Source organism: Anabas testudineus, chromosome 22 (assembly GCF_900324465.2).
Source record: "Anabas testudineus chromosome 22, fAnaTes1.2, whole genome shotgun sequence".
In the NCBI taxonomy this organism is placed as follows: Eukaryota; Metazoa; Chordata; class Actinopteri; order Anabantiformes; family Anabantidae; genus Anabas; species Anabas testudineus.
In genome coordinates this window covers 8,937,951-8,963,652 of record NC_046630.1, presented here as the reverse complement: position 1 = coordinate 8,963,652, position 25,702 = coordinate 8,937,951, and the positions used below count along the sequence as shown (strand labels likewise).

The following is a 25,702-nucleotide window of genomic DNA, read 5'->3' as shown; positions in this document are numbered from 1 at the left end:
ACATGGCAACCTAGTGAACCCCCCAGTCTTGCAGCAACAGTTTACCATAGAAGGAGAATATACCACTCTGCCGTTTCCTCCCACTGGTGACTGTATCAGGAAGTGACCACACTGAACACACCCACTTGGCAGGCTTCGTTGGTGACTGATTTCCTGTCTGTTACCCCTGGAGACTGAGAAAGGCAGTCCAGCAGGGCTCCATTAAAGCCAATTAGCAAAAATGTGTTCTAAAACTGCACCAGAAGCCAACTCCAGCCCACCAAATGTCACTAATTATGGTGCTTTTTTAAAGCTGAAATTACAGGAGTGGGGTGCTGTTTCTATGTGCTGTAGGAACTGCATCGTCATCTAACTCTCACTTTCTTAGAGCGGGGTTATTGAGGTTATGAGAGGGGATGTGCCGTTGTAGCCACCACAGACTAGTAACTTGGGGTTTATTTTCTAGTCAGCCCACCAAATTATAAATCTCTCAGCTTGGGGTATGTTTGGGGTTTTTGGTTGGGGATTTTTGTCCTGGCAGAAGTCCACATGGCAGACTTTCCTTGTCACACACCAGTTAACATAAACAGCATGTATTTACTGTAATGCCCACAGCACAAACGTCCAGGCCCCCCCAAAAAAAGCCTAGTGCTTCTATACATGTCTTCAAAATGTGGGATATAATGAACCAACCTCTGTTTTAATGACTAAGCCAATACAAATCCAATCCACATTTTAAGCAGCTTATTTGTGTAGCTGACAATTTGGTCACAGACAAGAATGTTTTCTATCTAATTATTTTTCTTTATCCAATACGAAAACCTTTCTAGGCTGCTGATAGCGTAGACACCAGTTCAAACCCGAGCCACAGCCCAGCCACCTGGAGGCGGCACCCACCCAGCAGTGACTCACACCACCTGGGAAGCTCTTACGATCGGCCGTCCAAGACAGCAGGGGCCTCCTCCAGAGGAGGGGAGCTGTGGTCCAGCCGCGGTCAAGGGTCAGGGGCCAGAGCCGAGGGGAGGGGTGGAGCAGGGAGTCGACCGTGGAGCTATCGTCAATCTGAACATCATTAGACCACCTGGGTCTGATCAGGACTTCTACAGTAAAGAGGACAGGTAAGACCCAGCGAGCTCTTTGTTTTTTTGCTCCTGTATCTCATTAATTAAACAGACGTTAATTGTTACATTTTATTGTTTATGTTTCATGATTAAAGTAATTTAACATATAAATGTACCCATTCAACACAGTTTCTCTTTTCTTCCTAATGACTTTTCTCTGGCAAATATTCTAGGAATGAGAAAAATTATAGATAGCTGTGATGAAATATTAAGATGTGGACGATCAACTCTTGATGTTTTTTTCTTCTTTCCCAACAGCACTACATTAATCTCTCAACACAAGCAAAGCCAACCATCACTCTCCCATCTACAAATGGCTACAACAACAACATCTGCAGCTTTTATATCAAGCAAAGAAAAGAAAGAAAATTGCAGTTGCAGCCACATAGAGTAACAAACCACAGACCTGACCCTCTACCCGGAGCTTTCTCTGTCCCAGATGAGGCGCAAAATGAAAGACAGCCCATGCATCCTCTTCTGCTTCTCGTATTGGATGTATTATAGTGTAATCCCAAAATTTGACAAGGGAGAGGCTGGCATGCTGGGGACTGCTGGAGATTTTCCTCCATGCCAGAGAGGATTTAAAGACAGATAAAGAGGTAGAAGGACTTGAAACCTTGAGAACACCTTTCCCCAGAGGACCATTACAACTGGATTATGTTGCTTTTGATTCAGAATTACAGCATTTCTTGATCACTTTAAAAACAACCCAAACTTCAGTCAGCAGATAAAAAATGCATCTTCATCTCACAGGGCTGGATCTTCATGCAGGTCTTTACCTTAAATTTGAGACAAACAGGAAGCGACTTACTTTCTTTCTCTGTGCAGACTTGTATTATAATTGTTTTGTTTTTTTTACTGAGGTTATAATTTCTTTGACAATTCAATCATCTCATTATTCATTATTCACAGATATACAGCATAGACAGACCATACAAACACACATACAAACGAAAAGCAAGCTCTCTATTTTTAACAATTGTCACCACCTTCTGGCATGCAGTGACTTCAAACTGGATTCAATTTGAGGTCTTAGATTTGCATGTTTCCAAGTAATAAATGAAGATCACTTGAAAGAGTGTGACTCAGCATGAACTCTGCTTAAAGGATTGCTGGTTGGCCACATTTTAGGAGCTCACATACACACACACATTATGTTTGACAGACCAGGACCTGTTTTCTGCTTTTTTTTTTTTTTTTTTTTTCCACCGGTTGTTTTGATTGTTTGTAATTCACTTCCTGTTTTGTTGCATCCTTTCCCTTTCCAACCATATCAAGACAAGAAGACACGCATAGGGGGGGTGGAAAGGAATATTTGGAGGGGGCATTGTTTCTAACCTCAGACCAAGCTACAGTATCCACAGTGCTTTGTTTTACAGCTGTTGCAACTGTCCTCATCCATGTATTGAGCCATAGCAAAGTGGAGTTTCTGTTTAAACTGGACATTGGACTTCAGATTACCAGCAAACCTGACCTGGCGTGGTTGTCATATTTTTCAGTGCTGCTGTACTGTAAATACTGTGTATATTCCAGCCAGTCATAGGAAAGAGACACAAGAACTGACAGTCCAGCTTATATGCGACTGGGTTCGCCGTGCGAATCGTCCCAGATTACCTCCGTTTCTTATTTCTATAGAGGTGTATTATTTTGTTAAATCATAAAATATCAACTTGAGGTTGGTATGTTGGACCAATGTCTCATTAGTGGGGGGCCATAGCAGCAACGGGGGTGCCATATAAACTGATTTCGTAATGGCCAGTAATGAAAACAAAAATCATTGAGGTGAATGGTGCATATCTATGCAGACACCTCATGGACACTGTTAAACTGTGCAGTAAAGTTTGAGTCTTTGAACAGGCTCCTGCTGGATTTTTTGGACTGACACACAAGATTAACTGCAGTACGACAGGCGATGTTCACTTTGATCCCAGAGCAGAATTTATGAATGTTGCTAAGGAATGCAGCTGAGAATGAACAATTGCTTGACGGCTTGATGCACCAATCCAACAGGACTGCGTTTTTTTTGTTTGTTTGTTTCGTTTTGTTTTGTTTTTTTTTTTTTTGTCTGACACAATCGTGTAACCATAACTGTGACAACTCTGAGTAATTGGGATCTGCTGAAAAAAAACTAACTTTTGAATCCTGCTTTCCACCTGGTTGTTCTGCTGTTATGAATTTCAGTGCTGTTACGTCAGTTCCTGCTGGAGATGATCTGTTTCAGTCTGGCTGCGTTTCCCAACTGTCTTATATCCTACAACATGCCGTCTAGCTGTAATATTTATTAATCTCCTTTTATGTACATGTTTATCCAAGCAGGAGTTTATATGTAATCAAACCATCCCCCCATGCAAAGTCTGTAACTGTCACACATCAAGCTATACATAATGATCATAGATATTGCCTTTATAGTTCAAATTTCAGTTTCTTTACTTTTAGAATGCACATATTATCCAACGCTCATTTTCATTACTTTGCCCTTTGCTAATGATAATAATTAAACTGTATGTTCATCTGTGCCTTGAGCTGTAATAAGTGAGGTAGATTGTCCCATTAAGTCTAATTTCACCGGATTCTTCAGCTTGCTCTGAAGATAATTTACATGCAAAACTGATTGTAAGGTTGCAGTTTTTTTACTTTATATATTTTGTACATTGGAGAACATGTTGTATGGAAGTGGGGAAAAAGGCATTTGCAACGGCAGCTCCTCCCTAAGAGATGTCAAAACAAGGTTTCCAGAGGAAAAGGCTGTTTTTTTTTCTTTTTCCTAACCTTACTTCAAAGTACCCTTTTAAAAAATATAGACTGCACCGCCCCAAAAAGCTGTGTCCTCTGGATTTGTCTGTCAGTGTTGCAGGGTGCAGTGCAGCCTCAGAATGGATTGCCATGTGGCCTATTCATGGCCACTGCAGACTTTATGATCAAAAACAAGCAAAAACAGACCAGACATACTGTTTAGAGTTCTTAGTGGTCATGCCAAGATGTGACAATCACATAGTCCTCCTGTGTCCTCCGTGTTATTGTTTTAGTACCACTCGTGCCATTTAGCAAACTGGAATTTAGTCTTTTTTTCCAATGTCTCCTCGTCTTTATTTTCGTCTACTTTGGATTCTTGTTCCTAAAGAGGAAAATGACATGCGGTGATGATATGTGGTGATATGTTTCGTTGGTTCAGAGAGTTATTTTACGGCCAGATGCTTGTCACTAGGTAGTGATGAGCAGCTCCTGGGTAGCTGAAAGGTCAAAGGTCAGGGCTGCATCTAATCCTGTTTCTGCGCCTCGACTCAAAGCTTCTAAATACAGGAGAGAGGAAGACGGGCGGCTCGGCAGTGAGTTCCACTTTGGGGATCATTTAAACATACAGGAGTACTGAATGTTCAGTTGTGCAAGCGCTCATGTGGCCAGAGATGCACGTGGTCGTCCATCAGTGTGTGTTGTTCTTAATATAACAGCGAGGGCTCTTGTTCCAAATGTTAATGGTTGTGTTTTGGTACTGAAACATAAATATGCACATATGCATGTTTCATTTTAGAGCTGTTTAGGAATGGAGATGTTTTTAATTTATTTGTAAGGCTGATGTAAATATATTTTTTTAAAAAACGTGGTGATTCAAGTACCAACTATCACCAGTTCACTCCACAGCCTTTACTCTACCCCACAACCTCCATTGCATAATAATGTTACTTGTGTGTCACCAGTTTCTACAACCACACTGTGCAGTCTCTCCCACCTCTCTCCCCCTACTCTATAGAGAGGACTCAAGTCAGGGGTCCCAGGAAGACTCCAGCTGTCGGAAACTGTGGGGTTTATAAGGGTTTCCCTCCTGGAGACCGTCTTCAAAGAAGCAGGTCTCTTTAAAGGGCAAAGTTGAAACCCCATCCCCTGCCAAGCATGCTGCCTTCTTCCTTACAAGGCCCTAAAGTACACTAACACCACAGCTAGCCCAACTTTACACGCTGTCCGTCTACTGAAACCTAAGTAGACTCTGTGTGCCATGATGAAAACCAGTCAAGGCTTCTGTCTATATATGTTGTGGTCATCACGCAGCTCCTCATTTGTTACAGATCTTATTCGTTATTTCCGGGAGCAAGAGCCCGTGCGGCGTTGACACTGACTAGTCCTCTGGGACTCAAGTGAAGACAGGTTTCAAGACGTCCATGGCTTTTGCGGCACTTTAGAGAAACAGCTGGGTGCCGTTCGAGAGTTAGTTCCTCCGATTCAGGAGCGAAGGCAGTGTGACAAAGCGTGTGTTGAATCATAGCCGCTACTGGAGCGGACTATTTGGAACTGTGGATGATAAGATTAGAAAACGAGGCTGCTTCTGCTTCCCTGCCCAAATAAGACAAATCCTGTAAAACTCTACTGGTGTGTGTATAAACATCCCTTATTTACAACTCATTGTTTTATCCCTTTATTAAAGTAGACTAGAATGTACTTAGAGGAGATTGGCGTGGCTCTGTGAAACGGCTCTCCGGCAGTGAGCAGGCCCTTTTCCTCAAAGACCTCCATTGTGAAGCCAGGGTCATGGTGTTACTGGGTGGCATAGGCTGTAATCTGCACTTAACCAGCACTTAACTTTAAGACCTCAAACGACTAATGCCCCCTTTAGACCTCTTTGTCAAAAAGTTTCCTCTCTTGTGTCCCAGTATTGTGCTTTAAATCAGTTTCCAGTAGCTGTTTGCTGAATGTACCCTAGTCGGATATGTGTTTTTTGCACCAGCCAAATTAGTGTTTAAGAGTCATTTCACACACGTTAAAGAAAGACAATTGGCATGCACTCAGTGATCGAAACATTTGGACATATTTTTAAGGTATGGCACCATGTTATGCCTGTGTCTCAGCCTTCTAACATAGTGCCAAATCATTCCACAGTATTTCCAGTTTACAGTGAGAGATGGTGCCAATGTTTCCCCAAGATGGATACCGATCTCTACCATACTGAAATAAAGGGGAAATATTCAATTTGAGGGTTTTTTCTTTTTTGTTGTTGTTTTCTGGTTATGTATGTTTTTATTTCTTTGTTAACAAAAGATGTCTTATTTTGGAAGCTATATCCGATAGATTTTATTTAAGGTAAATCTTGTAATTTTGTAAAGTGGGCCTTATTATTGAATTATATTAAGTATTTGTCCATCTTGATTTTAAGAATGCTATTTTTTGCAAGATAATGTATCTTCCTCATTGTTATTACACTCCTGGAGAGTACTTCTTCCTGTATTTTGTGTTTGTTACTTTAATGCAAGACATTTCTCACGGCCCGGACACACGATGACACAGCATGGATGAGGGAGGAAGACCGTTTACAACGGAGAGGCCGGGGTCGTGTCACAGTCGCTGGAGAATGAGCGCTACGTGCGTTTTATCAGCGCTGAGCAGGTCTGCAGTGCTGAGCGGTTCACAATGTGTCGTCCTGGTTTTATCGGGGACCTTTCAGCACTCCAGCCTCTTGGCTGCTCTCTCGCATAAATTCAGGGTTTGTACATCATCTGAATGTCATGTTTGTAAGTGCTGCCAAAGAAAGAGGTGTGGATGCCCCGAACACGTGCATATACTAGACACACACATAATGGAACAGGAATCATGGAATAGGAACAACATGTATAACTGGATCTCATCAGACTCGCATGCACAGAGACAAGAATTTCCGACTTGTACAATCAACTGTTTTTAATAGTGTTTGTGTGCAGAACAAGGAGACTGACAGACAGAGGTGCCAAACACAAAAATGTATTTAATGAAATCAGATCAAAGGGGTTTTTTATGACTTATTATTGCTTCTTGTTGTGTCAGCAATGCCAGGTGGACTGTGTGGGGAGGCTGATTTTTTTTTTTTTTTTTTTTTTTTCCTGTTTTAGACTTAATACATTGTGCATGTTTTAACCTTAATGTGGCTGGCGCACTCTGCATGTAGGTCTCTTGAAGCTGCCAACTGTACAGCAGACCATATGTATTCCAATAAAAAAATTTCAAAAAAACTACCAGTGTCTAACACATCTTTGTGGTGGAACCTGCTTCTGTGTGTGTGTGTGTGTGTGTGTGTGTGTGTCCGCAGCTGATTGTGTCATAAAAATCAACCACGTACTTTAATGTACTACACTTTTTGTTGAACAAGCTCAGCAAGTTTTGATTTAATAGCAGCGCGTGTGTGTGTGTGTGTGTGCGCGTGCCTGTCACCAATCCCCTGGTTTGTACTGGGGAATGGGAGAAATCAGTTGCTGACGGGATGCTAAATAAGCAGGCAGACAAATGAGGTAAGCTGGTCAGGTACAAAGAGGAAAACCACTGGCTGCTGTGGAATGCACAGTCGGCACAACCAACGTTCTCTTAAACAGTTCTGCCTCAGTTTGTGAAACCTAATGGTTTTCTTCCTGCAAATGTGGCTGACTTAAAATATAATCATCCAAATTAGCACAATCATGTCAGACAAACCTGACTTTTCATGTGAAAGCCACCAACCTCTGATTCTCAGTCCTGCTTATTTGTTGAATGAACGTCTTCAGTGACTTACTCTTTTATTTTTAAACAGTTTTGGCAGCTCCGGAGTGCTAGCCTGAGCGTGTTGCATTCTGCCGTTTGGGTTTTATGTGTAGGTGGAGAGTGCGATGGAAGATCAAAATGTTCTGGTCAAGAACAAATGAGCGCTGGTCCTCCTCCCCTGCATTGCATTCTGGTCTATTAAGTTTATTGTGAGTGAATAACACACACTGTTGGATTTCAAATCTGGAACTCGGCACTGATCATCCTGCATCTTACATGCATCATTTATCAACAGTATACAAAAAATATTTAAACAACTATACAAGGCAATCATATTAACTGGGAAACTTTGTTTTGTTTGATTTGTTTGGATTCAGCTCATGTCCCACAAATTCTGTCAACATTTGTGGCATCACAAGACGATTTTACTGACTCTGACTTTTTCTAATAACTAATCAAGAAAAACAACAATATAATGTGTGTATTGTGTGATGTATTCCTCTAGTACTGGTAAATAGAATCAAGAGTAGGCCTTTATTTGTTTGTGGGATTTGGGAGTCAGGGGTTAACACTGTCTCCTGCTGGTATGGTTTAATCTGTGCTAAGTTCAGATGCTGGGAGGTGTTACCCTGCTGCACCGGTGCCTGTTTGGACCCTGGTACTCCTGAGCCTCAGTGCTGATGCTTGACCTGAATTAGTGCTGTGAAGTCAACCATAGAAATGATTCAGTGGCACTCCAGGCGAGTGGAGTAGGAGGAAAATGGAGGATGAGGATGAGAAACAGGTTTCACTGCCTACAACAGGTGTCATAGGAAAGACGGAGGGAGATGATGATTGTGTTAGTGCATCCAGAGGGTTGTTGAGGTCAAGAACGTTCTAAATGGTACTTGCTGGGTAATTGTACATGGAATGTAGGATTTTATGTAATTTATTCACAAGCAGCTCTGTAAAATTAGGCACAGAAGGGCTCCGAGTTAAATGCTAACATGTGCACAGCAGTAATGCTTACAAGCTGGTGGTTAGCAGGTAGGCCTATCTTTTGACGTGGTGGCATTAAAGGAAAAGACAGAGTATCACCACAATCACAGTTCCTTTTGTGGAGGGCATCAATGTGTTTAACAAACTTTATGGCAATCAATCCATGTCACAGTTGGTGGCCCTAGAGGGACAGTCAGGAGGTTCCTAGTTCTCCAATATATAATTTCTGGATTTATTACAAATTTGATTATTATGGATGATCACGTTACATCTAACAGACTGTGGGACATGTTTCTACCTGTGTATGTTCCATCCCACACCTATGAATCACAAGATGTGCTCAGACACGCTGTGGTCTCTCCAAAATACTCCGTACACTTTCCCTATCTGACTTTCTGCATCTCTGCCTCTCTATCAAGTAATCAGTTGATGTGAGCTTGAGGCCATTTAGAAAAATAATCCCACCAGTCAACAGTTACACACTGCTTTGAGCCTATGGTTTACCAGGGAGGTGAAAATACCCGAGTACTGCAGTCCAAAACCCCAGCTCAAATTACTGTTGTTACATCAAACATCTCCTTTGGTCACGATAATAATAACCACAGCTCTGGGGGAAAACAAGGCCTGTGACGCTTGAGAGTGCATGGAAACAGAGGGGCACGGAGCCCTGAAATACAACTCTAGAGAAAAAACGCATAGCTCATGGTTGACCATTTTAATCTCCCCCTCATTCAGATCCCCCACTATGTGTAGCTACTGCCAGGGACCCTCATCTATCCCCCTAACACGGCACCACAGATCCTGGGAAGCAGCCAGACCTGTGATGGAGGGGGGGGTCATTGCAGGGTCAAACCAGAAGCAGCAATGTTACTTTTTGCCCAAGCATGTAGGAAAGCTACACATCTGCAGGTGATACAGTAGCAGGACAGGAAGAAGTTGCTTCTGTGGTCTAAATTCATCAAAAATAAACACATTGAATTCAAGGTGCAGTTTCCGTCTCCTTTTAATAACAAAACAGTTGACAATATAAAAAAAGTATGTGATGACATACTATTATGTGATAATAAAAATACTTAAACTGCTATGGCAACAAAAACATTCACAATTCTTTCAACATATGTGTCTTTTTTAGCTTTTAATACAAACTATTTTCACTATTTTCTGCAACCTAAATTTATAGCATACAGCTAAAGTAGACAGCAATGCTTTAAGTCTTAAGACAAAACAGACAAAGCCTCTGGAATGACGACAGAGGAAAAATGTCTTTAGTGGATTGAGACTGTGCTACTGAGGTGGTCATCTGCCTTGTAGAATGTCTGATTTTAGGTTGTGTGTACAATTAGTAAATGCATTTCCTTAACGTCCATACAGGGGCACATAAATACAGGTTGAGTATTGCAACTCCACATGGGATCATATACACTAAATCACTCCGAGTACCAAAGATAATGCCATGCTTCTCTTTTAAGACTTGGAAATCGCACATTTATAAAGTGTAATATGTTTTATTACAGCAGTGTGCAATACAATTTGGATGTATTCCTGGTTTTTAAAGATAGACCAGTGTTTATTGTAGGTGATGTCTGTTTCTATTGGATAAATCTAAGTATACTGTATGTATAGTCTCACATTTTGTTAGGAATGCTCCAATGAAAGAACCACAGTATAAATAAAACATAAAATAATCTTTAAAGGTGTCAATATTTTAGACTGAAGGCAAACAGGCAAAGTTGGGATTTCCAAGATGTTTCAAACACAGATATGTCAGCTGTGTATGGCCCAACCTTTCTCATGAACTGCTATATTTGTCAGACAGTCTTGAATTGGCAGAAACTGGGAAAGACCGTTTCAGACGCTGGGGGTGGGCTGAGACTGCTGAGGGTTACTGGCAGCTGTGGGAGTGGCCTGTCTGGGCAGCGTGTACATGGCACCCAGGAACTGATCTGCGATGCGCCCGGCCTCCCGGAGCCCGCTGAGCAGGGCGCCATGAACTGTAGCGGGGTAATTCCTGATGGTGTGCTCACCAGCGAAGAACAGGCGGGGGACAGGCTGAAAGGAGAAGAAGAAAACCCTCACTGAGATCGAAGTTGGATTGTCTCAACATTATAAAGAGTTAAAACAAAGGAGGGGATTGGTGAGAGGGGGAATGTGTGGTAGTAAACTGCCAGAAGTCATCAGTCTACACATACATTAGATTTGTTCACATCAATCAGCATGGCAACATCAAAACAGCCAAAAAACATCTGTGTTGGGATAAACTGCTCTGCTTTGGTTTGGTTGAATATTGTGGGCGGCTGTGATGCCTTCTCTTCCTCACTTTCTCACACACTCACATTCTCACTCAAACCCGTGCAGAGAGGACTCTTTCCTTGAGTGTATGCATGTTTACCTGCGAGGCTCCTGGAATAGCGGGGCCAGGTGTGATGGGCTGTGCCATAAGGTCATAGTCGTTACCCGAAGAACCTGCTGCAACGTAGGAGTAGGAGCCCCGTGCCCAGGGGTCGGCTCGCCATCGAGTGACTACAGTTTCCTTTGGCTACCATGACAACAAACAACAACACAGACTTTTTAGGAGTTTCCATGATGATATTAGAGGGACCTGTAAACAGCTGGATGGCGAATAGTTTCAGTGCTGGCTTCCATGCTTATTATTTTATCCCATCTGAACCCATAAGCAAATGATTTATAATGACGTGTGGTTTGGATACGACTCTACTTGCAAGTGCCTTTCACATATGCTCTTGGCGTAAAGTTATGGTTATGGAGGTCAATGAATTTGACATTCCACTTAAAGTACTGGAGAAAAAAAACACCCCATGATTGAGCTGAAAATATAATCTATCACTACGCCTCTGTAAACAAAAAACATAATAAAGTTAAAACTGCCAGCTTTGTCAAATTGAGATGTATAAACAGTTTGGTATGTGGAGAAACTGAAAGAACAACTCAAAGTAAAAGGTCAAGGTTAAGATAGATGGAAAAACAAATGCCATACACATGTCAAATTAATGTAATGGCAAGTTTCTAGTGCTCGTCGGAGACGATGTACAAACGCATACCTGTGGTACAGAGCTGCTTCCAAATATTCCTTTGAGAATGGCCAGGCATCGCCCGACAATAACGTCATCACTGATGTTCTCCATGATGCCAGCGGCCTCACCGGCCATCAGAGCCAGTAGGATTGGGGCTGACAACAAAAGACACAATTGGTTATTGATACCTTTGGTAGATTTTTATAGAGAAAGGCAAGGTATATATAATATAAACAGGAAACTGATCCATACTGTATCACTTTGCATGAGGGTATTGTTGAGATATAAAGAAAAGTGGTGCAGAGTCAAAAATGATGAATTATCCAAATGTAATAAAAAGATATAGTGTGGCATTGTCACCTTTATACAGGTTCCAGAAGAGGAAGAGTTCCCCCCGACTTGCTGTAGTTGAGCCGACATGGCCAAACAGGTTCACACTTGGATCCCAGAACACGCGGTCGAAACACAACACCACCTTAAGGCAGTAAAGAAGACAGAACAGTCGAAAGCTCAATTGTCTGTGAAGTACATCTCATGTTCAGCACATTTACTGCCAGGACAAGTTATGGCCGTGGCAATGGTAGAGCGCCCTCTGCTGGAGGTAGAGGAATAGTAGCAGCTCAGATTGCATAATAATGCAGCACTGTCCTCTGCAGCACAATTAGGAGATAAACTACTCTGCTGCAGATGATACTCTGCAAGAGAGACAGAATGCAAGAACTGGAGTGATGCAGAATGAGCACTCTGATGGGATTACTGACGTGAAAGCAAAAAGTGAAGGCAAAAATTCTTTCCATTGCATGCTAACAGGCTCAGAATCCCTCTCCTCACACGCTACCCATGCCACCCTCTCGCGCCGCCCCTCCATCTTCCATTTGAGCAATAAACCAGGACGTAGCCACAAAACCATGCCATGTCTTTAGAGGACAGAGGGGAAATCAGAGCTGTATAACAACAACTAAATGGATTTATCAAAGGAAGACGAGACAGAAAAAGGTAACACGTGTATCAGCTGGATTCTGCAGGGATGCTAAGTTATCAATTATTAAGCTCAACAGAAAATGATACCTTGTTAAGGTTGCCAAAGCCCATCCTCTGTATGGCAGATGTCTTCCACTCAGGCAGCGGGGGAACAAACTGCACAGCAGGGGGCTGCTGCTTCAGCACGCCGAGGGGCAGGGTGCACAGGACAGCATCACACTTATATATGAAGGTCTGGGTCGTAGAGCGAGTGTTGACAGCTATCACCTCACAGCCTGGAAAATAAACGGATGACATTGATTGATATACATTGGACATATGAGCATTAATAAAGAAATCCATAATGCAGTTCTGAGCACTTACCAGATGCTGTGTATCTGACCTGCCGCACTGCTGTGTTTAGTTTGATGTCCAAACCCTCAGCCAGGGCCACAGGAACACAAGAGTAACCATTCCTTACTGTCAGATGACTACCAGTAAATTCAAAATCATCATCCTGTGAATGAACAAAATAACCAGTTATCCTGGTAAATAAACCATAACCAAACCATAAACCTCTAAATATAATAAAACATACTGGTCAGTGATGCTCATGGAGTATCTCATACCTAAACCTTTAACTTTCTATGCATATGGGATCCTAAGAGTGTTTTCACAATGTAAGACCAATGAAAGGACTAATTAGTTATGACATTTCAAAATGGGTACATGCACGTACCTGATCCCAATGCTTGAGAGAAAGAGTGGAGAGGGGTGTAGCGTTGGCAAACTCCAAGTTGGCAAAATGCCAGTCTAGGATCTGCCGATCCCTGGATGACAGGTAAACATCACTGTGGGAAAGACAGGAAGGAAAGAGACATGCTGATGTAAACTGACAGCTATTCAGATAAGTCAGATAGAAATGGGACAAGTTCATTCATGTGCAAGCTAGAAAAGCTCAACTCTGCTGATGTAATAACACAGTTAAGCACATAACATTCAATTAAAAAAAACAAAAAACAGGCAAAGTGGCACAGTGCACAACAATCCGTTGCTAATTGCTTTAGGGCTCCAATAAGCACATAAAGCACTTCTGCTGCATTCTGATTGGAGAAATGGATAAAACAGCTCTTGTAGAGATAAGAATAATGTACTGAATCAAAGCAGGACAACACGTTGCTGATGTGTCTGCTCCCAGCTGGATTCAAATGAGTGATTAAAAGCCACAGAGGATCAGAAATGCACCACAGAATTTTTTTTTAGGTATGAAATAAATAAATGGCTGCAACATCAGAAAAAGAGTTTTCATCATGGTACATAAATTAATATGAGACAAAAAAGTTTTTTGAATAAAATAAAATAAACAATAGCAGTTAAGAAAAATGCACAGGGATGAGTTACCTCGGTGGATTGGCCTCCAGCTCCTGTAACTTCTCCTCCAGTTTGACCTGCATCTCCACCAACTCATCATACTCCTACACAAGGACAAGAAGACAGCAAGGAGATAGTAATTTCATCCTTATGGTGTAACTGGTGGGATGCTGCACAATTATTGTGGGATCTTATTTGTAGTACATAACAATCAAAAATATTAGATTATAGATGTATACAATTGAGTTTGTTACCAAAAAACTGAATTAAGAGCTGCTGACACCTTTCACTACTAGTAAATAATGTGTGTGTGTGTATGTGTGTCCATGTTTTTACAAGGTACACACCCAGAGGGTTTCAGGTCACGTAGAAAGCAGAAGGAGAAAGGGCTGACTCAACCTGTTTATCAGCAACGTGAAGTCTGCTAATACCACCTACCAAGCTATACCGAGTCAAGTCTAGAACATTTAACTTGTTAATGATGCCTCTAGGCTAACAAGCTGACCTGAGAAAAATACTTAAAAACATCCCAACAAAACTGTCTACAGATCAACATGCTTTTACTAGCATTAAAACCTTGTCATTTAGTGTAGCTATGCATGTCATGTGCACACAAACACACGCTCTTATGTGCATTCATCCATGCTGAAAATGAGTGTGTACATCTGCAGACATAAAGACAATCAGACCGTGATTCACGGTCTTGAAGTGGTTTCTCCAACAGCGGATGGGTAGCAGACAAATCCAGTTCAGACACCAGCTGTGTTTAAACCAACTAAAAGCCCCATCTAAAATACACACATAGCAGCATAGTAGTGGAGGTGATTTGTCTGCACCAAAAATAAAACAGCAGCACTCACTCTAATAATACCAAAGCATTAAACCACATAAACACAGCCTGTCTAGTTTACTTAAGTAGCACAGCATTAAAAACTCTGTGAGGCATCAAACCTGACCTAGTATCCCATAAGACACCCTTTGTCATGCCATTACTTATTCATAATAACAACACTTCTTCAAATGATTTGATCTTTTCTGAATTATGTTATTTTTCAGAAGCTTGTCTGTGCTTCTGAGATCTTCTGTCCTGTGGATACACCTAATAATCAACCCAGGAAATCTAGCACTGGTTCAAAGAGGTTCAACCTGCAAACACAGACGCTATGTAATGCCTTTAACATCACAAAACACAGCTGGAAATAGTTAGCTTTTAAACTTAACTGCTTTGACTAGATTATTTTGAGGTCTATAGTCTGATTTTTGCCTGGTCCAGGAGAACGGAGGAAGTAATCAAAGTGTCACATAGGAATCTGTAATGGACAACAACCAGTCTAGATAACTACTCACAGCTTGAAAATCTATAGGTCACATGAGAGCATTTTCTTATTACTTTAGATGATCGTTTTTCTCTTTTTATCCGAAATAAGAGTTTGAGCTCACTTTGCAGAGTGCAGTGAGGTCACGGTGCTTGCTCTTCACCAAGAACTCAGCTGTGATATCTCTGGGTGGTTTGACTTCGCTGGCCTCTTTGTACTGCTGATGGAGCTCCTTAATCCGTTCCTTAGTGGTCACCATCTGAGCAGACAAGAAAGAGAATTAAAGGAAACCATGAGATGATGGTGGCTGACAGGAAAGTAGGTGGAATTTGAAAACTGACCAATGTGGTCACTGGAATTTCAGCCATCTGTGTTCCAGTCTCAAGCCTGCTTTTCCTCCCATAATAGTACTCATAACAGTGTCATCAGTTCTTTCTGCACCTAGCTACAACTGTTAAGCCAGTTGGAGGTTGTATTGTTTTCAATTAAGAGTTTTTTCATACAACCATGCGAAAAAACAACACTTTCTAAAATTTGAATTTGATCACCACAACTCCACAATAAATAAAAAATGGCAACTGTTAATGGCAGCATGCATGCAATTTACATGTACCTTGTTGAGAAGATCCCTGAGATCTTCCTGAGTCTTTACAATCTTCTTCCAGTGCTCTATTTGCTCGTCTTTTACATGTTTCTCCTGCAACCTGCACACACAAACACAAAATTAGAGATAGCGTTTGCATGTGTCTGCATACACATCTTTCTTGAGTCCACATGTGCAGGATTCATCTGACATCATCTCCTTTGTGTGAGTTCACAAAGCTTGCACCATACTCACTGTATGACCACCTCCAGAGCTTGTCCAAGAGAAACAGGCTTATTGTTGAGGAAGTTAAAGTCCAGCTGGTGGCTGAGGTAGGAGGTGGCCTCCAGCAATCTGTTGAACTCTTGCTCCACCATCTCATCTTTTTCTTTTGGCACCTAGATACATACATAGAATTGAAAAGCATGTAAGCCTCTTACAACTACTAAATGTTTTCTGGTTCATCTTTTTCTCAGAATGTCACTAAACGTTTTTATGTTTTGGTAGAAGTTACTGCACTTGTAAACCAGTCCGTAATTCTTTTCAGTCTATACTTAAATTTAAATCTCTAACTTCTGTAAGCAGAAAAAAGCATAAATAAAACAGTCAATGCCCCTTAAAAGAAATACCATGCTGGGACACCATAACTGTTTTGGAGAAAACATCTTAGTGCAACACTCAATCTATGATTAGTATGAAGAATTGTTTCTACCCAAACAATCAGAGTCCACGTAGTAAGATGTAAAGGATGAATGGTGTTAAATAAAAATTGTAACTAAGATTTTCATTGTAATCATTCAACTGTCATGTCCTACATTAGGGGTCTAGAAAAATAAACTCTCATTATTTTCTTTTCCTGTGTTCTACATGAAATAAGAAATTCTGAGTAAAACTGGATGAAGATGGAATGTTCAATTTTAAAAGTGATTCAAATTTGAGAAATGTATTAATAAACCAGTACATACACTTGTGCACCGTTCGCCCTTTAGTAGTTCACCATATGATGTACATGGACAAGGTGGAAGGGGGGTGGGGGAGAGAGGGAGAGAGAGAAAACATATTAAGTAAACAACTTTAACCTCAAGCATATTTGCACAAAGGTAAAACATGTACATTTAATTTTACTGTTCCTGTGGAGAAGGAAACCAGTTACACATGATGTTAATGCTTCAAGAGACTGGCTAGTTTCCACTTCAATGGACGTTCCCCAAAAACCTAAACATCCCGCTACTGTTGGTGCCACTTGACAGACAGACCAAAAATGAGAGGAAAAAAATACTCCTCATTTCCAATGTGTTTCCATTAGTTTAGATCTGTTTTTGGTTCTGCTTTGCCCCAAAAGGAACTGAAGCTTTAAGGGTAAGCAGTTAAATGAATCCACCAGTCACTGTGCTTTTGTGGCTCATTGAAAGCCAGATCTCAGCCCCAGGACAACAATGGGGTAAAAGACTGCCTATAAAGTTAAACACAGACCACTTTAGTGCCAAGAGAGACTTCTTTTGCATACATAAGCGTCGCCTGGCAAAGGAAGTAAACAACACAAGGCCCTAGATTGAAAATTTTAATTTGAATACACATATCTGTAGCTACACTGCAAAGATAATGGTTAATCTTGAGATTAACTGTAAGAGAACTAATGCAAAGCTGAAATCATCAGTATGACTGAAGCAGGCACATATTTGTCAAGCATCACCTGGCTAGATTAAATCACATTCTTCCCTCTGCTGCCATTAGCTTCTAGCCATCTATCAAGCTGTGTCATATTCGCTTGGCTTCACAAGAAAATGTGTGATTTTTGCTTTTTTCTTTTTACTTCTACCATAAATATTTAACCACAGCAGAACAATAGAAGAGAGGCAACACAGTTTATTGATTAATGATTTCATTATACTCACAGCCTGGCCATTGGCTTCATAAAGTGGGCACTTCTGTTTGATCTTGGCCAGCTCCATGTTAACCTGCTTACTTATGACTGCCATGGGATTTCCCCCTGTTTAAGCAAATACACAAACACAGACAGTGACACAGCATGCACAGGTGCTCTACCTACACAGGTGCTATGTCACCCTCTACAGGTGGATGTAAGTCAGTGCAGAATCTCTACGGGGGAATAAAAAACATACTCTGAACTGGCAGCAGCCCCAATTTATGTGCAACTGAGATCTAAATGCATGTTTTCATGACAATGAAAAACCGCTTAATGGCAAGCAACAGGAAACAAAAAGTGTCTTAAATTGTTTGACTTAATGATGTGCTAAACAATAAATAAATAAATAAATTAATTAATTAATTAAAATTAACTTAATTTGGTAATTAACTTACCTAGTCCTGTCACCACCATGGCTCCCAGATCAGCAACATAGTTGCCCTTCCTGAATGTGGCCACTCTCCCTCCAACACGGTCCTGCATGGAAAGAAAAATAAGTTAAACTTTTCTACTGTAATATGGTAAAACCATTAAAATTATTTGGTATTAGTTTTAACAGATTAAAAAAAAGTATATCAATTAATAGTTATTGTGACCTACCCTGGCTTCCAATACTGTAACATCCATCCCAAAGCTCTGCAGCTGTCTGGCTGCAGCTAGGCCAGACACACCTCCACCAATGACTATAACCTTCCCAGTCTTCTTAGCTGGAACAAGCAGGGAATGCATCAATTAGGTATCACTACACCATTGAAAATTCAAAGTCTACAAGTCACAATAGCCAGTAGAACTCACTGGGTAAGGGTTTGACCCTCTTGTAAATGCCAAAGTTAATAAGCCCATGTCTTTCTAAGTAGCTGTGTATTCTGTGGACCAGCACAGCATCACCTAAAAAGAGAATAAAAGTGCATTAAATCTCAACTTTTGTATAAGAGCAACTCATATGAAAAAAGGTTTTTAATCAATTTTATGTCTTACTGTTATATGGAGCTTCAAGCTGCTGTGCTGTGGCTTCAAACGTCAGCTGGATCTTAGGGTTGTCCAGCCACAATTGAAGCTGAATGAGGTTAAGATTAATAAATATGGGGTGCAGTACATATGAAAACAATCAGCCTGTAGTCTTTTCAACATAAAGTACGGTGTTTAGATTGGCACTTACTGTACGGTTACGAATGTATAGGAAGACCTTCTGAGTCTGCTGGGGACCACTGATGATGTCAGGAAAGCAGGCAGCCTCCTGGGATGTCATGCGATCATGGGGAAGACGGCTCTGGAAAGCAGCCCCTTCAACACCTAAAATTTAACATTCTGTTTAACACTCAACTTCATGAAATATTAAGTTCAGAAGTTTTATAAGAGCTTTAAACTCTTAAAATAGAGTGATAAATTCCATTCCACTCTCATGGCATAAAGCCTCAAGATTCACACTCACCAGATGGTTCCTCTGGTTCGCTGTCATTCTCTTCCTCTACTGGTGGAGCAGGAGGAGGGATGACCTGCTTCCTCTCTTTTTCTGCTTTGGCATTCCTCTCCTCCTCAGAGTAATATTCATCCTCTGACAGATTGGCCAGGCTCTCATCCATCTCACGGTACTCCACCTGCAACAGTAGGCACAATAAAAGCATCATTAAAACCAGCATTACCAACTCTGATTAGTCGAGTGATCACAATTCACTTAAAAAGTACCAACACATTTTGGAAGTAAGAAACAAATACAATAAACGTCAAATAAAATTTCTCCAAAAAATTACTTTCGTTTTTGATGTCCACTGGTGTACGCACGCAAGTGAGAACCTGAGACTTAAGTGAGAATTTTTCCACAGTCAAATTCAATTAAAATAATAAAAAAACAATCTTTCCTCCCTAAGCTTACAAAAATCTAAAATGTTTACTTTTGCTCGCTTGCGTCGACTCGTCCTGCGGACTTCAGCTGAGTCCTGGTCCGCTCCCCCAGGGCCTGACTGGTGGGGCAAAGGCCCACTTACAGGTTCCCCACTAGGGGATGACCTCTCCTTCTTTTTTGCATCCATAGCTCCTCCAGATGCTGACAGACCAGTCTGGGCATCTGATATTGGAGCTCTATCACCCCCAACTGCTCCAGCAGAAGAAGAGGAGGAGGAGGAAGAGGAGCCAGCATCTGACTTCTTGCTAGACAGCATTATGGAGGATGTTGGAGGCCTCTCCTGAACAAAGGGGAAAGATAAATTAGGCTAAAGTCTTAAAAATAAAACATACAACAGCCCATGTTACAATATTTTTTACGTGACATGGTAATGTCTCAGCAGAGTAATGACAATATGTTATAATCAATGAAAAATAACTACTACAAATATTCCTAAAACACAGAGCAAACATGATGAAATATGGTTGGTTGTGTGTTAACAATTTTACATGTTTTCTTATGGCATATGGCATTCCCAAAAACGAATATCACAGAAATGTGTTGTGTTGGAAAAATAAAACTTAACATTTAACATAAATAAAACCAACAAAATATATGCCAAATGGTTATCAAGGTCACATACTAGTGCTTTTTTTCCCCCACACTAACTAAACTGGTCAATGTTGTTGGAAAATGAACTAGTGACAGCACCTGCTACTAAAGTCTAGCAGCAATAAAATACTTGGGGTTTTGGGGAATGTGTCACGCAAAAATGTTATATCTGTATCATTGAATGATTAAAATAATATTAATTGTGCATGAATGTCATGGTTTTATGAGATGTGGGCTCCATGGTACAATAACCTTATCTTGTTTTACCCATTTCTCCGTGCACCTGGTAATATCCATTCAAACACTAAGAAATGAAGACAGAATCAGAAATATCGTTACGAACAGGACCCATTGATCAAACCTTTGGCCTTTAAAATTATATTAAATGTAATCGGATGTAGTTAAATGTGTCGAAAATCAAATAACATAAATCAACAATAAGCAAATAAAACGTGTCTCACCGTGGATCCCCTATCATCAAGACCTTAAATAAATTAGTCAAGTAAAATATATACTAGAAAAAAACGGTTCTTGGTTAATTGAATTAAAATTGAAATGCGTAGCAGTAGCTGTCAGTATGCTTTGTTGTGACGGGTACGTTAGTATTTCGTTAATAACTATTTAATCAATGGACTAGCATTAGCTAACTAGTTAGCTAACTGTAAAGCTAGCAGCAGAATGGCACAGCTATAAACGTTAGCTTGCGTTAGCCGACAGTAACGCTAGCTTTGTGTTCTTGGAAGCGAGCAGGTAGCATATCTGAGCAAACTATGACGCTTATTATAAATCACTGCAACGAAAGCTGCAACGCAAACATAGATGTGAAACAATTCTAAAGTGTATCCTTTCAATTTATGTTAGGAGAGCATGCTACGTAAGCTAACGCAGCTAACAATAGACAATTGCTAGCACCAACAGCGGCACAGTAGCAGGTGCGACTCAGTGAAGAACAAAACGCCGACCTCGCTTGCAAAAGGATGTGGAATAATAAACTTTCCTACATCGTGAATGGCTGTTTCATGAAAAAAATGTAGGCATAAAACGTGGAAAATATTAATATTACCTCTCTATCCTCTGAGGATGTCAACACAAAGACGGCAAAGCAGCAGGTCCGCCTCTCAATGTAGCATTTGGTGATTGGTGGACCGAAAACATTACGCAGTATCACTCAGGAAGATGATTGGTCAAAAGAACTGTCAATCAAAAAGAAGGCGGAGATTTATTACTGGCTCAACCGCAGTGCATGAATATTTGTTCAAAATAACAAAACAACAACAAAAATAATGTTTGCGGTTTAAAAACAGATCGGGCAAAAAATCGAACAAAGACAATTTAAAACACAGTGTGTGTGTGGAAATACTACTAGTACTACTACTACTGCGAGTGTGCCCATTCGCACTAATGTATCTTTTAAAGTGTTTAAATATATATAGATATATATATTTCAACCTTCCCAGAACCCGGAATCAGATTTTTGTGCCACACCTTACCAATTGTTGTGAGCAGCCATTTCTTTGTTTAATCAGGTTTTCAGGTTGTCTTTCGTGGCTGAGGGCTTAGTTTTTTGTTTTTGAGGAACGAACAAACTGATCCTAGAGCGGATCGTCTCAGCCCTGCAGGCACCGTGACGTCACCACGAGATAAGAAAGGATGGGCAGTGGGGGAGGACAGGTAAAGGTGTTCTGCTCAGTCACGTCAACTCAGGGAAGTTTACCAATGTTGTGTTGACGCCGTTTCTCCATTTTATCCGTGTGTCTGTGTAAGTAGCGCCTGATGTAAATCGAACTTATTACTTATATGTGTTTGTGCCTCAACTTTTCTCTTGAAAGCAAAATGAGCGAAAGGTCAGTCCGCTGGTCTTTGTGTTGCTCTTGACTAATCTGGGTGTTGCTGGTAATTCAATTTAAGGATTTTTTTTTTTTTTTTTTGCAGGAAACGTTTAATTGTGGTTGGGTTGGATTGTGTTGGGTTTTGGATGAGTTAGTAGTATTGCGACCTTCTGCAAAGGTCGATATTAACTCAAAATGAACAGTAACTCACTAAAAGTGAAAAGAAACGAATGGGTGCGTCTTTATTGTTAGATCACTGAATCGAGGCTCATTTACTTAGGCTACACTAGGGACTGTTTCACCATTTTACCAATTGCCATGTCTGTGTATAATATAATAGGCTACACTTAAAGTAATGCTGTAAACACACTACAGTAACAGTGTGGTTAAAAACTGGTGAGCTGATTAACAATGTGTCCTGCTTTAACAGGAAAATGGTGAAACAAGAGCAGGAGTCAGCCAACCGGCCTGACAACACCGCCTTCACACAGCAGAGGCTTCCGGCATGGCAGCCTATGCTCTCCGCTGGCATTGTTATCCCAGGGTTTTTTATTATTGGTGCAGCCTTCATCGGCATTGGTGTTGCCCTGTTTATTACCTCAAAGAGCATCCAGGTGTTGGAGGTATGGAAGCATGAATGAGTCTTGCGTGATATGAGCTGAACAGTTCAAAAATGAATAATAACCTTTCTTGTTCTTTCCCCACACAGATTGACTACACTGGAGTTCAAACAACGTCCCCGTGTTACACCTGCACTAACGCCAATGTCAATAACTGTGTGTGCAACATGAACTTCTCCATTGACACTCTCTTTAAGGTAGCGATTTGCTCACAGTACACACACAAATAGTATTTTATAATTTGTCAAGACGAACTATACGCCTTTGTCTTTACCCTGTTTTTGTGATGCTGTTTTTCCTCTACAGGGGCCCGTGTTCTTTTATTATGGCTTGTCCAACTACTTCCAGAACCACAGAAAATATGGAGTTTCCAAAGATGACAACCAGCTGTTTGGAGACCTGACATACTTTACAGTGAGTTGAGAAAATACTGAACATCAGTAATACAGAGAAACACACACAGCCTAGATTTCTCCATTTCAAACCGGGAAAAACACTTCTTCTCTCTTTTGAAGAGTCCTAGTAGTTCCTGTTCTCCCTACCAGTATGACAGCAGCAACAAACCAATCGTACCATGTGGCTCAATAGCAAACAGCATGTTCAATGGTTTGTAAATGTATCTAAGCAAACTATTTTTATTTGCTGTAGGATGTATTCATTCTTTATTTGTTAATTCTTTCTTTTTTGTGTCATGTTGTTGTCTTTAAAGACACATTCGTGCTGTATCAGATTGTCAATGGAACAAACAAGGAGGTGCCCTTGGATGGTAAAGGGATTGCTTGGTGGACAGACTACAGCATCAAATACAGAAACCCCAGTGTCAGCCCTCTGAAGAACGCCTTCAACAGTAGCAACTTTTAACTCATCCGTTGTTTTTAAGCAGTGCTACTGTATGATGCAGACTGTTGAAAATCCTGATATCTGTTTAATGATGTTACTTTCAGATACTGTGAAACCCCTATTTTGGCCCAACCCTGCTTACGAGTTGGACCTTACAGACAGTAACAACAATGGCTTCACCAACCAGGATTTCCTGGTGTGGATGAGGAGGGCAGCCCTGCCAAATTTCAGAAAGCTGTATCGACGAATCACACAGGGGGATTATGCACAGGGTCTGCCAGCTGGAAACTACACCCTCAAAATTAACTACAGTATCCTTTTACATAAATATATTATACGATTATTTAAATGATGGAGTTTTGATCTTTTACAAGTGGCACCATGCACCCAGTACCCACGGTTGTTGACACAAGCAGACTATTTCAGTGGTTTTAATGGTCCATCCATAGCTGAAGATTAGGGGCTAGATTAGTAGGGGTCAAACATTAAAATGGCCATGTGTTGTTATGTTACACCAGCACTAGCTTTGTCTGACTTGTTTTACGAGCTGGGACTTCTGTTTTTTTATCCATTGGGTGGAGTCAACAATGACTCAAGTGTTTTCTGAGGTGAGAAAAAAACAAGCAAATTTTTTTTAGATAAGTAAATGACGTAGGCAAATAGTTTTTTTACATGACTGATCAGTGTTTACTTGGACATGGCTTGTGTAAACCCCTTTGTCATTGGGAGGAGGAGATTTTGAGTGCACTTGATTTGTGTCATGCCAGATTAATAGTCCTTAGAGATATATTTTATATATTTAATGCTTCAGTGAATATTACCATTGACAGGCCAGCTTTGGTTTTCTGTAGTTCTCTGTATTTCCATTCTTTGTATGTGTCCTTAACATTTTGTCTCCCAGACTATCCTGTTCTGAGCTTTGGGGGCGCAAAGAAGGTAGTGTTCAGCAACGTGTCCTGGATGGGTGGCAGGAATGACTTCCTGGGCATTGCCTATCTAGTGATTGGATCAATGTGCGTTGTAATGTCCCTAGTCATGCTCATCGTCTATGCTAAATTCAAGTTCTCTGATGAGGAATAATCATCTGGTCATGGACTGTATTTGAACAGGAGTTCATCTACCCTATTTTTTCTTTTTTTTTTAAATTGATGGATTGGATGATGAAAGCACTGCTCGGTTCTTACATAAAGAGGAGGATGCAAATAATATCCATCACTGTACTTTCAACTATATCAAATTAATCCTGAAGGTATGAAGATTTTCTCTCAAGAAACCTGGTGTCATTTTGTAATGCAGGATTGGCCACTGGAGCATTGACTGTACAATAGGAACTTGCTTTGTAGATACTGTAATACTTTCCTATATACATACATGTGCTTTTTCAGAAAGCACATCTGTGAAATTTGGCTCTTGTTCTTGCATGTCCTAAGACACTGAAACACCAGTCATTCATTTATGTCAAGTCCACTACAGTGAGAGTTATACTTTTGTATTTCTACCAACAAATGTGTACTCTCAATCCTAAGAGTGGAATATACAACAAGAGACAAAGCAGAATCGATGTGAACTGTGATCATGCTAATGGTTGTCTGACAAAAATAGACCTGCATTTGCTCTTTTGTGAATTCTGAAATGTCCCAGTTAAAGCTGCTCAGATTTTTCACTTTGTTATTTTGGCTTAGGGAAGTCTTTTAACTGTATTTCTTAACTTTCATTATCATAAAATGGTCACTAACAATGTCAAAGCCATAAATAGTGTAATAGCCATTTGATACTTGACAAGAAGTTACATTTTATTTGTGTGGGATGTATAGCATAAATTGCAAATTAATGTTTAAAGAATCAATATATTGCTCTGCTAACTCAGGAATTTGGTGTAGAGAATATCCAGCTTATGCTCTGTTCTATATACTTGGAACAGTTTTTCTTTTAACGTTACATTTTACTTAATGTTCTTTATTTATTCAATAAAAAAACAGAAACCATCATTTTGCCCTGCTTACTCTCTTTGTTCTATGGTAATACGGGTGTTCTGATTTTACATATGTTTTTTTTTTTTTTTTTGAAAGCTTAAACATTTTTGCAATTTAAATTGCAACATTTAAATGTTTTTACAAATGTGTTTTACAACGTAATCAGAAAAAAACATTTGTAAGATTCATTAAAAGCATGGGCAAG

At 40.5% G+C, this 25,702-nt stretch overlaps 3 protein-coding genes across 6 annotated transcripts in view; 2 read left to right on the top strand and 1 right to left on the bottom strand.

Moving 5' to 3' along the window:
* luzp1 (leucine zipper protein 1) overlaps window positions 1–4,685 on the top strand; it is a 38,176-nt gene extending 33,491 nt beyond the window's left edge. Inside the window, exons 7-8 of the mRNA XM_026339696.1 lie at window positions 810–1,097; window positions 1,359–4,685. Coding sequence (XP_026195481.1) covers window positions 810–1,055 — 246 coding nt within the window. The 3' untranslated portion in view covers window positions 1,056–1,097; window positions 1,359–4,685. The remainder of the gene's footprint in view (window positions 1–809; window positions 1,098–1,358) is intronic.
* Window positions 4,686–9,537: 4,852 nt separating this feature from the next.
* kdm1a (lysine (K)-specific demethylase 1a) lies at window positions 9,538–21,807 on the bottom strand. 3 transcript variants are annotated; one of them, XM_026339236.1, is made up of 23 exons: window positions 21,726–21,807; window positions 21,299–21,428; window positions 20,503–20,539; window positions 19,634–19,924; window positions 19,174–19,342; window positions 18,901–19,034; window positions 18,720–18,798; window positions 18,537–18,629; window positions 18,342–18,448; window positions 18,137–18,218; window positions 17,710–17,804; window positions 16,780–16,797; window positions 16,070–16,212; window positions 15,845–15,935; window positions 15,356–15,490; window positions 13,946–14,019; window positions 13,284–13,395; window positions 12,929–13,061; window positions 12,653–12,840; window positions 11,945–12,059; window positions 11,612–11,739; window positions 10,942–11,088; window positions 9,538–10,601 (listed from the first exon to the last, which is right to left on the bottom strand). In XM_026339236.1, the coding sequence occupies exons 3-23, from the start codon at window positions 20,530–20,532 to the stop codon at window positions 10,401–10,403; spliced, it is 2,565 nt and encodes an 854-aa protein (XP_026195021.1). In that variant the 5' UTR covers window positions 20,533–20,539; window positions 21,299–21,428; window positions 21,726–21,807; the 3' UTR covers window positions 9,538–10,400. The 3 variants fall into 3 exon arrangements, with proteins under 3 accessions (XP_026195021.1, XP_026195022.1, XP_026195023.1); XM_026339237.1 differs by having other exon boundaries at window positions 10,401–10,601; window positions 19,174–19,339; XM_026339238.1 differs by lacking the exon at window positions 20,503–20,539 and having other exon boundaries at window positions 10,401–10,601.
* Window positions 21,808–21,888: 81 nt separating this feature from the next.
* On the top strand, window positions 21,889–25,512 carry tmem30b (transmembrane protein 30B). Of its 2 annotated transcripts, none has more exons than XM_026339240.1 (8): window positions 21,889–21,994; window positions 22,495–22,687; window positions 22,774–22,881; window positions 22,991–23,098; window positions 23,200–23,290; window positions 23,394–23,531; window positions 23,629–23,835; window positions 24,426–25,512. In XM_026339240.1, the coding sequence occupies exons 2-8, from the start codon at window positions 22,499–22,501 to the stop codon at window positions 24,602–24,604; spliced, it is 1,020 nt and encodes a 339-aa protein (XP_026195025.1). In that variant the 5' UTR covers window positions 21,889–21,994; window positions 22,495–22,498; the 3' UTR covers window positions 24,605–25,512. The 2 variants fall into 2 exon arrangements, with proteins under 2 accessions (XP_026195025.1, XP_026195024.1); XM_026339239.1 differs by having other exon boundaries at window positions 21,983–22,079.
* The last annotated feature ends 190 nt before the right edge of the window (window positions 25,513–25,702 follow it).

Bases quoted from the DNA above. Each gene is read 5' to 3' on its own strand.
- tmem30b (XM_026339239.1), top strand. From the start codon at position 22,033: ATGTGTTTGTGCCTCAACTTTTCTCTTGAAAGCAAAATGAGCGAAAG. The intron at 22,882-22,990 runs GTAGCGATTTGC...TTTCCTCTACAG, and splicing joins CCATTGACACTCTCTTTAAG to GGGCCCGTGTTCTTTTATTA. The intron at 23,836-24,425 runs GTATCCTTTTAC...TTTGTCTCCCAG, and splicing joins CACCCTCAAAATTAACTACA to ACTATCCTGTTCTGAGCTTT.
- kdm1a (XM_026339236.1), bottom strand. From the start codon at position 20,532: ATGGATATTACCAGGTGCACGGAGAAATGG. The intron at 18,219-18,341 runs GTAGGTCACAAT...CTTTCCATGCAG, and splicing joins TTACAGTATTGGAAGCCAGG to GACCGTGTTGGAGGGAGAGT. The intron at 15,936-16,069 runs GTGAGTATGGTG...TTGTGTGTGCAG, and splicing joins GCTCTGGAGGTGGTCATACA to GTTGCAGGAGAAACATGTAA.